This window comes from Cyprinus carpio, chromosome B20 (assembly GCF_018340385.1).
Source record: "Cyprinus carpio isolate SPL01 chromosome B20, ASM1834038v1, whole genome shotgun sequence".
Taxonomy (NCBI): domain Eukaryota; kingdom Metazoa; phylum Chordata; class Actinopteri; order Cypriniformes; family Cyprinidae; genus Cyprinus; species Cyprinus carpio.
In genome coordinates, this window is record NC_056616.1 from 13,833,933 (window position 1) to 13,848,547 (window position 14,615).

The window sequence follows — 14,615 nt, forward strand, 5'->3', positions numbered from 1 at the left end:
GAGTGTGTTTGTGTTTTTACCAGAGTAAAATTTGACAAACGTGTCAGTCTGCAGTTTCAAACATGCCACAAAAACTAGTTCACCCACTGCCCTGCTGTAAACTGGAAGTGAAACCAACAGTCTGTGTGGGGGCGTGAGACATTTTAACTGTTTTACAGCATGCCATCTGAGGTATTATTTTATCATTTTTTTCATCCAGTGGAAGGGAAATATGTAAGGGAAGTTATAGATAGAATTGTGTGTGTGTGTGTGCGTAAGAGGGGAATGTAAAGAGCTGCTCTAGTTTTAAACCTGATAAAACTTATCAGAGCGCAGCAGCACGCTGAAGATGCCACGCCTTCTCACTTTGTTATGCACTCCCTAGCCATCATAGATGAGTCTTCCTCCCTCCCTTCTTTTAGAAAGTAGAAACGTCTGGGCGTGGTTGGTAGCAGCTGTGTTTTGATTGGACGCTCTCCCAGGCGTATATTATCTCCTGTTGGACACGTCCTTGCTCCCCCAGATAACACACTCGAGCTGAAAGACTCCACCTACTGTTGTCAAATCATCACATCAAAGTGTTCAGTCCATCCTGCATGAACAGGCAGGTAGTAAGGTTGGTCTCTGGCTGTGTGAAAGCTCAAGTGAACTTTAGGTTACGCTTTGCGAAGTGCTCACAGCTGGCCTGTGGCATGTGGAGTACGGGCAGGTGGAAGAACTCAGCGGCTGGATCTACAGGTGCTCACATGTACCTCATCTTGGATCTACCATCGACAGCTTCTGCATTACATCGAGATTATCTCCACTTCGTCTGGGTGCTTGTGTGTGTGTATAGACACTTCTAGTTTAAACTGACACGACAGAGGAACCTGTGGTGAAGTCCAAGTTTGACAAGCTGTGGTTTTCCTGGGGTGGAGGAGCCGTTCTGCGGTCCAGTCACAGACGGCCTGATTCCTCAGAGGGGATGGTGGGTGGCAGGGCCGTCACTGTGCGCCTGCACAGGCGCCTGGAGTGAAAGTGTCACAGTGCAAACATGGAATTCCTCAAGAGCCTCGTTCCCACGGTCATCTCCGGGGATGGCGGGCTGCCGGCGACGGACGTGGGGGGAGTATGGCCGCGGGAGACTGGCCCTCGCTTGCTGAGGATGAAGAGGCTGGTTTCACAGGCCAATGAAGAGGAGCAAGATGGATCCAGTCTGACTAGCCGGCCAGCTGTCCGTCTTCAACGACATCGTGCCAAAGGTACCGTCAGGAAAGAGGAAGGGATGGGTATTCAAACATGATTTTAACTGTGTTGGAGAGAGGAGACTGTTTGATTAGGAGGTGTGTGTGCAAGGTGTGTGTTTGCACCATTTTTGTTTGTAGTTCAGCTGTGATATAAGATAAATTGCAGACAAGAGGGAACATGCAAATACTTTGTGTAACCCAACTGCGAAGTCTTAAGTTAGTCATTAGTGAGAATTATTCAAATATTGAGAGCTGGTATAAAACCAGGAACTTTAAGGTATTTTATGCAATACAAATGCAGAAAGGGAGCAGTATGGTCATGACGAAAATAATCTCATCACTCTGAGTTTATTGGCACTGAACCAGGTTGGTATTGTTTTGAAACAATGATATATTTGTCAAAGTGAGTTATTGTTAGCATCACTATTTCCAATCTTGAGCTATGACAGCAAGACTCAAAATAATGTGTTAATCATGCAGACACCATATCTGAGGTTTTAACACTTATGCTACCGTTCAAAGTTAAAGGCGTTAGTAAACATTATTATTTTTATTATTATTATTAATTATATTATTATTACTATTATTAACAAAATGTTTTACTTTTTTGGCAAGAAAATATTAAACTGATTAAAAGGGACAGTTTATAATAATATGAAAGATTTTTTTATCAAAATATGTCACTATCAAGCACAACTGTTTTCGATTGATAATAAAAAATTATTGAGCATTAGCATATAAGAAGGATGTCTGAAGGATCATGTGACGCTGAAGAATATAGTAATGGCTGCCACAACAGGAATAAATTACATTTGAAATAGGGTTGGGCCATGTCTACCAAATTGGCATCGGACGATGTCTACAGTGAAATGGATGGACGATGACATCGGGGGGCGGGGTTATGGGTGTGCCCGAAGCATGAAACAAATAACACGTTCTATGGAGCCACTAAAAGGTTAGCCACTTGCTAGCAGGGTACATGAAAGTTCACTTACCACATAAATGTCTGATGGGATGTTGGCGAATGATTTGCAGATCCTGAGCAACAATGACAAACATATAATCTTGTCAAATGTGTAGTAAGTACTGCCACTCCATAGTATAGAGTTCTTGTGATTGCGAATCTCAAAAGTGAAAGTGAAAGTAAAATGACAGCGTGAAATCGAAAGCGGTTTCAATAGCGCCTCCTTGATGCCCGCAATTTATATACTGTCACCTATGCTTACCCAAGGATATAATTGCGAGAAAAAGTATTGAAGTATTTTTTTTAATTCTCCCAACTCTTAGGCTATTTATTCCCTTTAGGGTTTCCATAGTACACTTCATTTTCTTTCCGAACACTGAACTGGGATGCGGCGGATTGCAAGGGGTTGGGGGGGAATCACGATGTCAGCTTAACATCGTGATGTCAGTCAGCCATTGGCGAAGGATGATGGCATTGTCTATCGGCCCAACCCTAATTTGAAAGTATACTCAAATAGAGGCTATTTTAATTGTAATAATACATCACAACATTACAGTGTTTATTGTATTTTTGGTAAGATAAATGCAGCTTTGGTGAGCATAAGAGACTTCTTTAAAAAAAAAATGGGACTGACTCTAAACTTTTGAACGGTAGTGTATGTAGACTAGAGATAATGTCAAGGCACTGCTAACTGGAGAAATACAAGGCTCTTCAGATCAAAATGGACTCTTAAAGTGCCCTGTTTGGTTATGGATTTATTGGTGCATATTATTTAAAAGAAATAATAACTAATCTTTCATCAAATGCGTCTGTCACCAGGCTCTTCCCACTAACCACCATGCGTCACATATATAGACTGCTTTTAATGATCCATTCATCTAGTCTTTTCCCCCAGGGTAAAGTTACACCCTAATTCTTTCCTGTCGCATGTCCACTTTAATTTGGAAATCTGTCAGATTTTGCAGTGAATTTTTAGGCCGATGTACTAAAAAGAAAAACAAAGTCGACTTTAAAGTTAAGGAAGTCTTTGTTTCGTGAAAAGAGACTGATTGTTAAGTTGAATACTGTTCTGCATTTAATCAGGCAATACAGTTTTTGTTGACAGTTTTTGTTGCTCATAACTTGGCTGCTGGAAGCAGATGAATGCATTTGTGACCATAAATGTATTGGACTCTTCAACACATCTCCCTGACAGAGTCATATGGGGATAAATGAGGATCTTTGTGTGTCATTCACGGCTGATCCAGCTACGACCACTCTTCTTGGTATGTCAGCTCCTTGGTTACAGGAAAACAGTGTGGGGAGTGTAATGTTGCATCACTGCATGTGACTCTGCATTCAAAATGCAAATTGACCACCACGCATTCAAATATGATGGAAAACACCAGTTCAAACTGGACCAAGAGTTTTTTTCTGTATCCTTCGAAGGTTGAAGCCTGAGCTTCTCTCAGTATGTGCTGATAAAGTTATAACATGGGTAGTAGTCAGTATGCGTGTGTGTGTGTGTGTGTGTTTGTAGGTGTTTACATTGCAACCAAACCACACCTCACTCTTCCTAAATTGATGAGTCTTGAGTGTTCAGGTGAGGATTTGGGTTTTAAATGTGCCTGCCAGGACATGCTCATGTTCCCAAATGTATTTAAATGCTCCACACCTGTCATTCTTAAGTAACTATATTTTTTAAAGATACTGCAACTAGGTATCACTCAATTTGTTGAATTGATTTTTCAATTAATCTGATGTTCTGCATCTCCCCTTTAAACAATGTGCAAAAATAAGTGAATAAACTACCATTCAACAGTTTGTGGCTTTTTAGAAATAAGTCTCTAATGCTCACCAATGTTGCATTTATGCTGTAAAAATGATAAATATTATTACAACTGTTTTCTGTTTTAATGCATTTTCAAATGTAATTATTCCTGAATTCTCATCGGCCAGTTGTGCTTAATGGTTTTGTGGAAACCAAAGATTAGAAAATTCAAAAGACCAGCATTTATTTGAAATAATATAAATATTTTGTAACATTATAAACGTTTTACTGTCACTTTTGATCTATTTAGTGCATCCTTGCTAAATAAAAAAATAATGTCTTTAAAAAAAAAAAATTCCTGACCCTAAACTTTGGAACAATAGTGTATAAAATGACATACACTGTCTGCAAAGTGGTTTAAAAAATATAAGTTGCAAATATAAAGTGATTTGAAATGAAAGAATTCACAACAACTGTTAAAAAAGTAGTTACCAAGAGTTAACTGTTCATTTTCAGTAAGTTATAAATATATAATTGAGTTGCATTTAAAATTTTAAGTTTCATTTTGGTTATTTAAAGCTTAACTTGGATGTTTAACAGTGTTTATTGTTTTAATTATGATGCGCTCTTTCTCTGCACAGCACAAAGTCTCGATAATTGATAAATAAATAATTGTTGATTACTTTCATTAATGATTTTATTGAATTAGTTGTTACACAAACAGCTCTCATTGTATTTAGACAGGGTGAACCTCAAATGTATCTCATTGTTTTAATTATTGGAGAGTTTTCCTTTGCAGTAACTAGTAATAGATTCACAAATAATCAACCACCTCTTTGATTTTAGCCTGTAGTTGACCCTTGAAGCTCAAGAGGCATATTCTCCTTAATTGCTTTGATTTGATTCTGAATGGATATTGAATAAGTCAGTGTTGCCATTTATTTTTCTTTGGTTTGGCAGGACCATTTTTCTATTTGGTAGGGTAGTGCCCATCCCCAGCTCAACCTGTTTCTTCAGCTGGAAGGCAGCTTTACAGACACAATCACATAGACCTGCCCTCTTCAGTGCGTTACATAACTGATGTTCTCTGCTGCTGTTGCTGATATTATTGGTGTTTTAATGGTGCTTCTGCAACCTTCTGTGGACACCTTGACAATTGAATCTCCATTGGCTTGTAAATGTTTTAGTTTACTCGCCAGACTGATATATACATACATACATATATACATACATTTTTATAAAATGGCACAGTTTTTTAAATATCTGAAAGTACACTCTTAACATCAGTCAGTTAAGTATTATAATAAACAAGTATTTAATAATAGAACTTTATTAATTAGAAATAAACTTGATAACCATGTTTGAATGCATATTAGTCATTTTAACTGAACATTTTAACCGGACTGGTGGTGGTGCTTTTTTGGTCATTCAGTGTTTCTGTAAAAAAAAAATGGGTAAAAACCTAACAAAAATACTGATAAGATAATAATGATACGAATTCTACTAATAAGAACTATAAAATGCACTAAGGATTACTCCGGATTAGTGAGCTAGTAGATTCATGAATATTAATCAGGCTTTGTGTGTTCTTTTGAATAGATTTGCTGAAATTAAAACAGGGACGATAACAGGTGAGCGCCAGCAAATAAGATTTCTGTTTGCACATTAGTTCCACCCACTACCGGAAGACCCAGCAGTTCTTAAAAGCTGAAGAATTCCAAAGGAACGCCGTTATTTTGACAGGAAAATACAACAAAGACAACTCTCTCTCTCTCTCTATTGTGTTTATTCTGTTTATTCTGCTCTGATGGTTGCTGCATGCACATGAGGAAGGATATGGCGAGTCTGCAGTGTTATGTGTCTAATATTGGTTCCCTCAAGGGCTTTTCAGGGAAACTGATCTGGAATCAGTGATCACAGTAAATCAGACACATTGTGCTCCAGCCACACCCTCTGTCTCTCTCTCTCTCTCTGTGCTACAACAGTCATGTGATCAGACTTAACTTCATTAAACAGCAATGAAAGTTTATCTTGGAAAAATGAGTGCTTGTGCATGTGGTGTTTTCTGTCATGCAGCATGTGATTTATAATCAGGACTGGATGAGCAGAAATGCAAGTTAAGAACAGGTCACACTTGCAGACGGTTCATAACGTTGAACACTGTAGTTGACAAAGCTGACAAAATAAACAGTTCATCAGCAATGCACATCTCCTTCATTTCTTTCGCTCTTGCACTCCCTTTTGCTTGTTTGCTTTTTCACTCCCTTTTATTAATTTGTTTCTTTGCGTTTGTTTGTTAGTTCATTGCTACTTTCATTCTTTCTTCATTATCTCAATCTTTTTACTGTTTTACTTTCCTTTTTAATTGTTTGTTCATTAATTCCTTTTCTTTTTACTATTTTTTTATTGCTCTTTTATTCGTTCACCCTCTTTAAAGGAATAGTTCAAATTTACTCACCCTTATGTCATTCCAAACCTGTTTAGGTTTCTTTCTTATGTTGAACACAGAAGGTATTTTGAAGAACCAAACAGTTTTTTGTCCCCATTGACTTCCATAGAAAGAAATACTGTGGAAGTCAATGGGGACCATCAACTGTTTGATTACCAGCATTCTTCAAAATATCATCATTTATGTTCAACATAAGAAAGAAACTTGTACAGGTTTGGAACGACATAAGGGTGAGTAAATGGTGACAAAATTTTCATTTTTGGGTGAACTGTTCCTTTAATTCAGTTGTCCTTTAGTTCCCATTAATTCACTATTTTGCTCTCATTTTTTGTACACACTTTTTTTTTTTATATTCATTTTCACATTTTGGTTCAATTTCTCTTTGAATTCCTTTTGTTCATTCGTCATCATTATTTTGGTTGTCCTTTTGTTTCTGTCCCTTTTTGCTCTCGTTTGTTTGTTTACTTTTCCCTTTGCTTATTTGCCCACCTTTCACTCGTTTGTTCTTTCGCTTGATTTATTGCTGCTTTTTTTTTCATTTTCTTGTTTTACTTTTGCTCATTCATACCTTAATTCTTTTATTCTTTCCTTCAGTCCCTTCCATTTGGTCTCACTTGTTGTGTTTCTCTTTTATTCTTTCACTTGTTTCTTGCATTTGTTCATACTTTTTTCTTTCATTCAGTTTCTTGTCCTTTCTTGCATTTTTACTTTTGTCCTCTCTTCCTGCTTAGTTTGTTTCTTTGTTTGTTCATTCCTTCTTTCTCATGACTGTATTTAGCAGTGGTTTGTCAGTTTTTGGGATGAGGGTGTTATAGAGATCTGGTGCAGATGTGTGTGAGTGTGTCTGCTGACTCAGAGGTGCGATCAGTGGAAATGTTAGGCTAGCATGCCCGATGTCCCTCTCTCTCTCTCTCTCTTTCTCTCTCTCCAACACACTAGGTTTCACCACTTTGCAATAATGTCTCTCTCTGCAGAGTGTGTTTGTTGGTTTGGTGCTGACAGGTGCGCTTGTTCCTGGCAAGGTGTGCAGTGTCCTGTGGTCTCTAGCTTGCACTGCTGCTGCTATGTTGTTGTGATTCAGCTGAAATGTTTCAGTGTGGGACAGATTCCTGAACGCCAAGTGGTTCATGCTAATTCATTAAGACTTGGCTTCCAACATTACTGGAAACAATGTAGTCTTGTGGTCAAATCAGATTTGGTACAGTATCTGCTGAAATTTCTCACAGTTTGTTTTACAGTACTGTGATCACAGGTTTGAATGGACATTTTGACCAAAAAAAGAACAATTTGTATCAACAATACAACACATTGATACCATTGACTATATTTCAGTACCGCACAGCCTCCTTTTCATTTTTGTAAAATTAAATTCAGTGTCTACGGTCTAGGTACATTACTCAAATGGATATTACAATTCATGAACATTTAATTACACAATTTATATTCATAGACGGCATTACACATAAGATGAACTTTGATTTAAACATCTAAACCTTGGATTCATTACAGGAATTGTACTGTTTGCTTTTTTTACAGGTAATCGTTTTACCTCTAGTAAAATAAACTTGTTAAGATCCTTAAAAAGGACTGTCTCAGATGTTTATTAGAGGGCAGTAAGTTCAAGTTTGTGCTATAGCTTCTCTGCACAGCTGTTGTCTGGACTTTGCATCATGGGAGTTGCAGTTTCACACAAGGGAACCTGCTTTGCTCTGTCTGCTAAAAACCTCAGCCAATAGCACAACCTCAGACTGTTCGTATTGATCAGTCTCTCTTTCTCCATTTCCCTCTCCTTTCTTTCCATCTCCATCATTCACTCTCTGTCCGCCTTATTCCTTTTTTGGCTCTCCTTTTCCCAATGCTGGGTGCTGTAATGCACAGAAAATGCACTTTCACTGTGGCCTCATGGGAGTGAAAGGCCTTCACAGACCGTCTGTTCGTCAGTGTATGCCCTGCGCACTGTCCAAAAGCACTTACAGTCTTGTCTTCTGAAACATCAGCATCTGATCTCTGAACAGAGTGCCTGTTTCGTCTTTTCATCTGTTTGCTGCATTAGATTTGAATGAGGATAAATGTGCTGTTCTGGATTTGAATCTGCTTTAGATACTGTCTAGGCTTGGGTTTGATTTGATGATGTTTTTTTGATCTGGATCAGGAATATGTTATAGTTACTCCCTATGAATGGGATGGGGTTTGAGAATATTTTTTATCTGTATCAGAACCTGATTTAGTTGAGTGTAATTCTGATCTGGATCATATTCTGATTTAATGACTGTAAACCTAGGATGGGGTTTGATCTGGACTTGAATCTGGTTTAGATATTGTCTAGGTTAGATTGATTTGATTATTTTTTTGATCTGATTTAGTTTAGCGTAATTCTGATCTGGATCAGAATCTGTTTCAGAATATGGTTTAGTTCCTGTAAACCGGGGCTGAAGTTTGGGTTTGCCTTGCATATCTGGATCATAATCTGCTTTAGATTCTGTAAATCTATGGTTTGAATTGTGTGCTTTAGATCTGGATTAGAATCTGATTTAGTTACTGTAAAGCTTGAATGGAATTTGATCAGGACTAGAATGTGATCCAGATCAGAAACTGGTTTAGTTACTGTAAACCTGGGGTTAAGTTTGAATTGGTATGTTTATATCTTGCTCAGAATCTGATCTACAGTAGTAAGTCTAGAGTTGGATTTGACTCTGCATGTTTTGCTGTATATTAAAGTAGTTGGTGACAGTCGCACCCTGTTGACGGTAGAGCTGCATTCCTGCTGTGTTGAGCAGGATCCTACTGTTTACCCTAAACTGTGTATTTGAGAGAGAGATGGCAGTCTTTGGCCATCATGTGGACTGACTTATTTTACTGGGTGTGGTGCATGCGGGAACAGCCATTTAGCAAACCTAACTTACACAAACGTGCCGAGATACACTACTTTGTTAATGCAGAGGGACAAAAACAGATTATTATTAGGAAAGTGTTATTCCTTAAATGTCATTGCAACATTCTTGTTGCATTGTCATGTTCTGCCATCACACACCTTTTCTCAGATCACCGCATGAGATAAACAAGGAGCTCACTTTCACAGGAAATCTTTAAAAGTAACATTCCGATCAGTTTTTTTTCTGACTAACAGCATTACAGATTGAAGTTCTAATATTGTGTAGAAACGGAAAACTGAGAACTGACCTTTCCAGAATTCTTAAGCCTTTGTGGTCTTTTGCTTTCTTACTAATTACATGGCATCTTTTACTCACTCAGCCAGCAATTGGAGTAGCTCTGTTCAGCTTATCCATGAGCGTAACTGCATATAATGTGTTTGTCTGTGCATGTGCGTATGTTTATGTTTGTCTGTGCTGCAGTCTCCACAATACGGCCTTTTATACCCAGTGTTTGTTTACAATGCTGCCTTCTCGCTTTGCATAACTCCAGCAGGGAGGGACAGTCAAGTGATGGAGAGAGAGGGTGAAGGAGACGGATATAGAGAAAGAGAGATTGTGAGTGGTATCAGTGGAATCTGTTTGTGTGCACTCTTTTATCTCGTCTCGAGCCTCTGGTCAGATGATGTCATGGTCTAATGTCTTTGTGATCCGAGGTGACAGGACTTTGGAGATGGAGGATGGTTATTTTTTTGAACTGGGTATCGCCAACCACCTTACGTTAGCTTTACACAATTGGATGGCACAGTTCAGTATAGCTCTATCATAATTGGATCATGGTTGAAACTCTGCCAAAAGCGCAAGATATCGGTGGGATCAGTCTCATGCTGTTTTTTTCACCGTTGTCCCGTATGGCACATCATAGAAGTGGCTCTGGGAAATGCTGGTTGAAGAGTTTCTGCTTATTGATGACTTGATTCTTCTAATATATATATTAGAGCTGTGTATCACCAGCAGAGTCACAATACGTATCACGATACAGGCCTGCACTGAATTTCACCTCAGCAGAATTTAGTAAAACTGCAGTTTGTTAAACACTGCATACTATAGTGCCACTTCTTACTATTGTCAGAGCAGGCAGTTTACCTCTGCATTATGAAGGGCCTCCATAACTGTACCACAGTACAATATAGGTAATGGCATATGTTTCATGTTTACATTGTGCAATCCCCACCAGGTACAATATTCTGATTGTATGCATCTTGTTTTTAATCCCATAAATAATAATGTACTCATTCTAATAAATATATATTGTGATGTACTCCATTCTAATATATTAAAAAATCATATTTACATTGCTGATAGGTTATCGTTGCACAAATTAACACACTCTCTACGTTTAAAAAAAAATAAAAATCTAAACTAATGCATTGTCTTCACTGTATCTAACGCACACACACGCTCAGTCACTCACACAGATCATGTTGCGGCCACACTCAGACATTCAGGAACAACTTTTTAGCGCTACCCCTCAATTTTATCAGCTAAATAGCATAATCGCTCAAGAGCTACATTATCTTTCTCAACAAGGAGCTAGTGACATAATTGTTTCTAAAGGAAAGTAAAAGTATGGTAAGTAAAATTTGATGTACTGTAATTGGGGTTGTAATGGTGAGGAAATTTTCCCACCAGTTAATCGACGTGTGACAACACCGGTAGTACTGGTATCACCGTGGGGTGCGCATTTTACTTTCACTTTCAAATAGCAGCAATTCGGTGTAAAGCAATTGTTCGTTTTTAGTTCCTTTTGAATTTTCCCTCTTTTCCTCGGTTTCCTTCGCTTTCGAATTAGTGGCAGTCAATTACTTGAATGCAACAACAAAATACAACGCCAAACTCACATTAGCCTATATATAAAACATATATATTAACAAAACAAATAAAAATACACCATGCAATAGAACAGGCTATGCCTAATATAAAATAACAAATAACTTGCATAAAGTTTAAATACAAAACTGATAATAGGCTAAGTAAACTATAATATATAACCAAATAAATAAGAAACATAGAATGTTTATTTGCAAAACGAGTAAGAACGATTGGAGGCACGGCATACACCTTGATCTCAAATAAAATAAATAAATGACACAAAGTTTAAATAAAGTTAAAATCAGCAACAATGTGGAACCAATTAAATAAGAAACAAATGTTTAAAAAAACTTCCAGAATCACCTTAGATAAATTGCAAAAGTCAACAGGCTTTTTAAAATCCAAAATATTGCCAAACAGGTGCTTTTGCATTTCGTTTCGAAACTAAATCATCCACCATCATCTTGTCTTTCTCACCTCACTCTTTCTTGTCAGTCAGCTCAACTCACTCTTCTCACTGGATAAATGAAATCTGATCCGTGATGCGACTGTAAGCTGCATTGAGCAGCTGAATTCATTTTTTAATTGGAGTGTCTTTTTTACTGATGTAAATTATTTTTATTACTATAAAAAAATCAAAACGACGGTGGGCAAGGGACATAACCGGTGTTGCAGCTTAACCATCAGCACTGTCTATCGTGGCAAGCCTATTCTATAATGTAACAGACAACCGTTAGCAATCGTTACTTGTTTTCCGTGCCTTTCTGAATATGGATTCATGCTTTGGGTAACCCCGCCCCCCCCCAATCCATGGCGATGTTTCACTGTAGACATCATCCAATGCCAGTTTCGTAGACATCGTCCCAACCCTAGATTCAAGGAAGAGACTCGTCGTCTCTGAGAGAATATGCAGCCTCAGATGCTGAAAGTGCCGTCGTTACTCCATTAATCTGTTTTTACTTTAAATTTCTGCATAGCAAATTGACTGAGATTAAGACTGGCATGACTTGTGTGCAGAGTTTGCACATTGCTTGTGTGATATCCATTGGCTCGCCTTCATGTTTTAAACAGAAATTTTTTCTTACCAATTTCCCTGCCCCCTTATCGAAAACATACCGAACCTTGACACGAAAACATATCGAACCGAACTGTGAATTTTGTGAACCGTTACACCCCTGATATACACACACTTATATAAATCATGTGGGTTTCTGTCTTTTTTTGTTTGCTAGGGTGGAGTAATATTGTTAAAAGAAAATCTCAATATTTTTCATTTAATTTTTGTATTTGATTTAATATTTTCTAAATATTTGGAGATCCAAAGATTCAAGATTATTTTAGTATTTTTGCATATATTTCTATAATGGTGTTTACATTTCCATTTAAATGTGAAAGTTTTATTTAATGTTATATTTCATTTTATATTATTTAATATAATTTGTTTTAATTTTATTATATTACTACTTTAGTACTTAACAGTAAAAATACTTGTTTAAATGTAACTAAAAAACAGAAAAAGTTTAGTTACAAATAATCTTGGCATAATTTCCATGCTGTTCAGAGCTTGCAAAATGACAAAATCCCTTGCATTCTTCAGATTTTAGTAGCCACCGCAATACCACAGCAAAAATTAGTAGCATAACTAATAAAAGGTCAAACATTTATTAAAAGCAAGTGAACCATCAGTAATAAAATAAGAACAAATAAACATTTCAAGCACAGATAAAATATAACAAAGCTAAAAATAAAGTAAGGTCTAACATTAGTTTTCAAGCACAGAAATGAGAGCCCTGCTGTTTTCCCAAAGAAGATGGATATTTCATTTATCATTTATATCCACCAATATAGCAATAAACAGCAGTGATTACTTCTGTTTATTTTGCACCAAAACATTTGAATAATAATATAAAAAACAGGCATTAGACATTTGACATGAAACATGGAGACATTTTTAGCTAATGCAAAACAATTGTTCAATCCGTTGAGTTTTGAATTGTTTGAACAGTTTGAACTGAACTCTTGTTATTTGTTTTTGTTACTGAAGTTAAAATCAGAGAAACTATGAAATCCTTAACACAGGCGCAAGAGATATAATCAAAATTAAATTAGACTAAAATAGCCCTATGAAAAGGTAATTACAGCTTTGTGATATTCATAGTGCTGCATAATTTTTACTGGCATTAAAAATCATTATGAGTATATTGTGAGAATCCAGTATATCGCCCAGCTTTGGAAGCAGTGAAAAAACAATGCAGTCAGATATATCATTGTGAAAGTATGCTTAGCTTAAGCTGTTTGTTTTACATGTTATGTCAGATGAGGGTGTGAGTCAGCTCCGTCTGATCTCACAACACTGCTCTCTCATTCTTCAATTAATAGACCCGGGCTGCTGCACCCTCTTCTGCAAGCAGGGCATCGGTTACCTCATAGGTCAAGCATCACTCAGTCCAGCTGTGTGTGTGGATGTCAGTGCGTCAATGTAAATTGCAGGGGTGCGACTTTTCCAAACAGTCACCCGCCTGTGTAATGTATATGTTTTGAACCTAGGGGAACATTTCGGTATTTTTAGACAGACAGTTTCCACTTTGAAATGTAACAAACATAGATATGTAGTCTGGAGCTGCCCAGTCATATTATGAATGAAGGAATGTCCTAAAGCAAGGTTTCCATACAGGGGTTTGTGAGTTGATAAAAAGCTAATAATTGATTAAAACAAATAAGACATTCAAATAAGCAAATGATGAATGAAATAAATGAAAATAAAATGGCAATTTATTTGATTAATTTGCAATTTATCAAATTGAATTATCTGCAAGTTCTGTGACTTTAACATGCATTTTGGAATGCAATTTGCGCTGGATAGCCTACACTTTATTTTTATTAATATTTGCATAATTTCCAACTTTTCCTGGACAGAAATTTACAGCATTTAACCTATTCTTCACTAAAATAAAAGCTTGAGGATTTTACATGTTAAAAACATTAGTTGGTTGTAAATGAAACCAAATGTGAACTTCCGTAAATATTTTCGTTAGCAATAGAGTCTTTGTTCTATATGTACAGTATGTGTATAGATTTGTGTGTGTGTGTGTGTGCACGTGCATGTAATTTTTAAATACAATCAAAACAAAATACTAAATGATTTTGTGTAAATATGGAATATGTCTTTATTTTATTGAAATATTAATGTGTACTACTTCCATGGTGCCACAACATTGTCTAATATCTAAAATAAAAAGTGAGCTGTGTAGATAGTCAAATATTTTGATGATTTTTGGGGTTTGGTGGACTGTAATTGACATTGGACGTGACTTGTTTTCTTCAGCATACTTCCGTATATGCTTTTCATCTGTACTGTTTGAGTCAATGATACTTACGTCACCACTGTCTCACACACCTCCTCTAGATTCCATTCTCTCTCACTCTCTCTTTTTCCCTCCCTCTCTGACTTTACTGCAGTTGCTAGTGACACATAAGTGTTGGTACAGGAAGTGTGCGTTTTCAC

General features: G+C 37.0%; 1 protein-coding gene across 1 annotated transcript in view; it reads left to right on the top strand.

Moving 5' to 3' along the window:
- The first annotated feature begins 249 nt into the window (after positions 1 to 249).
- Positions 250 to 14,615, top strand: part of LOC109112907 (protein furry homolog-like) — a 73,613-nt gene continuing 59,247 nt past the window's right edge. Inside the window, 1 exon segment of the mRNA XM_042747192.1 lies at positions 250 to 1,220. Within this exon segment, the coding sequence (XP_042603126.1) occupies positions 1,013 to 1,220 (208 nt within the window). The 5' untranslated portion in view covers positions 250 to 1,012.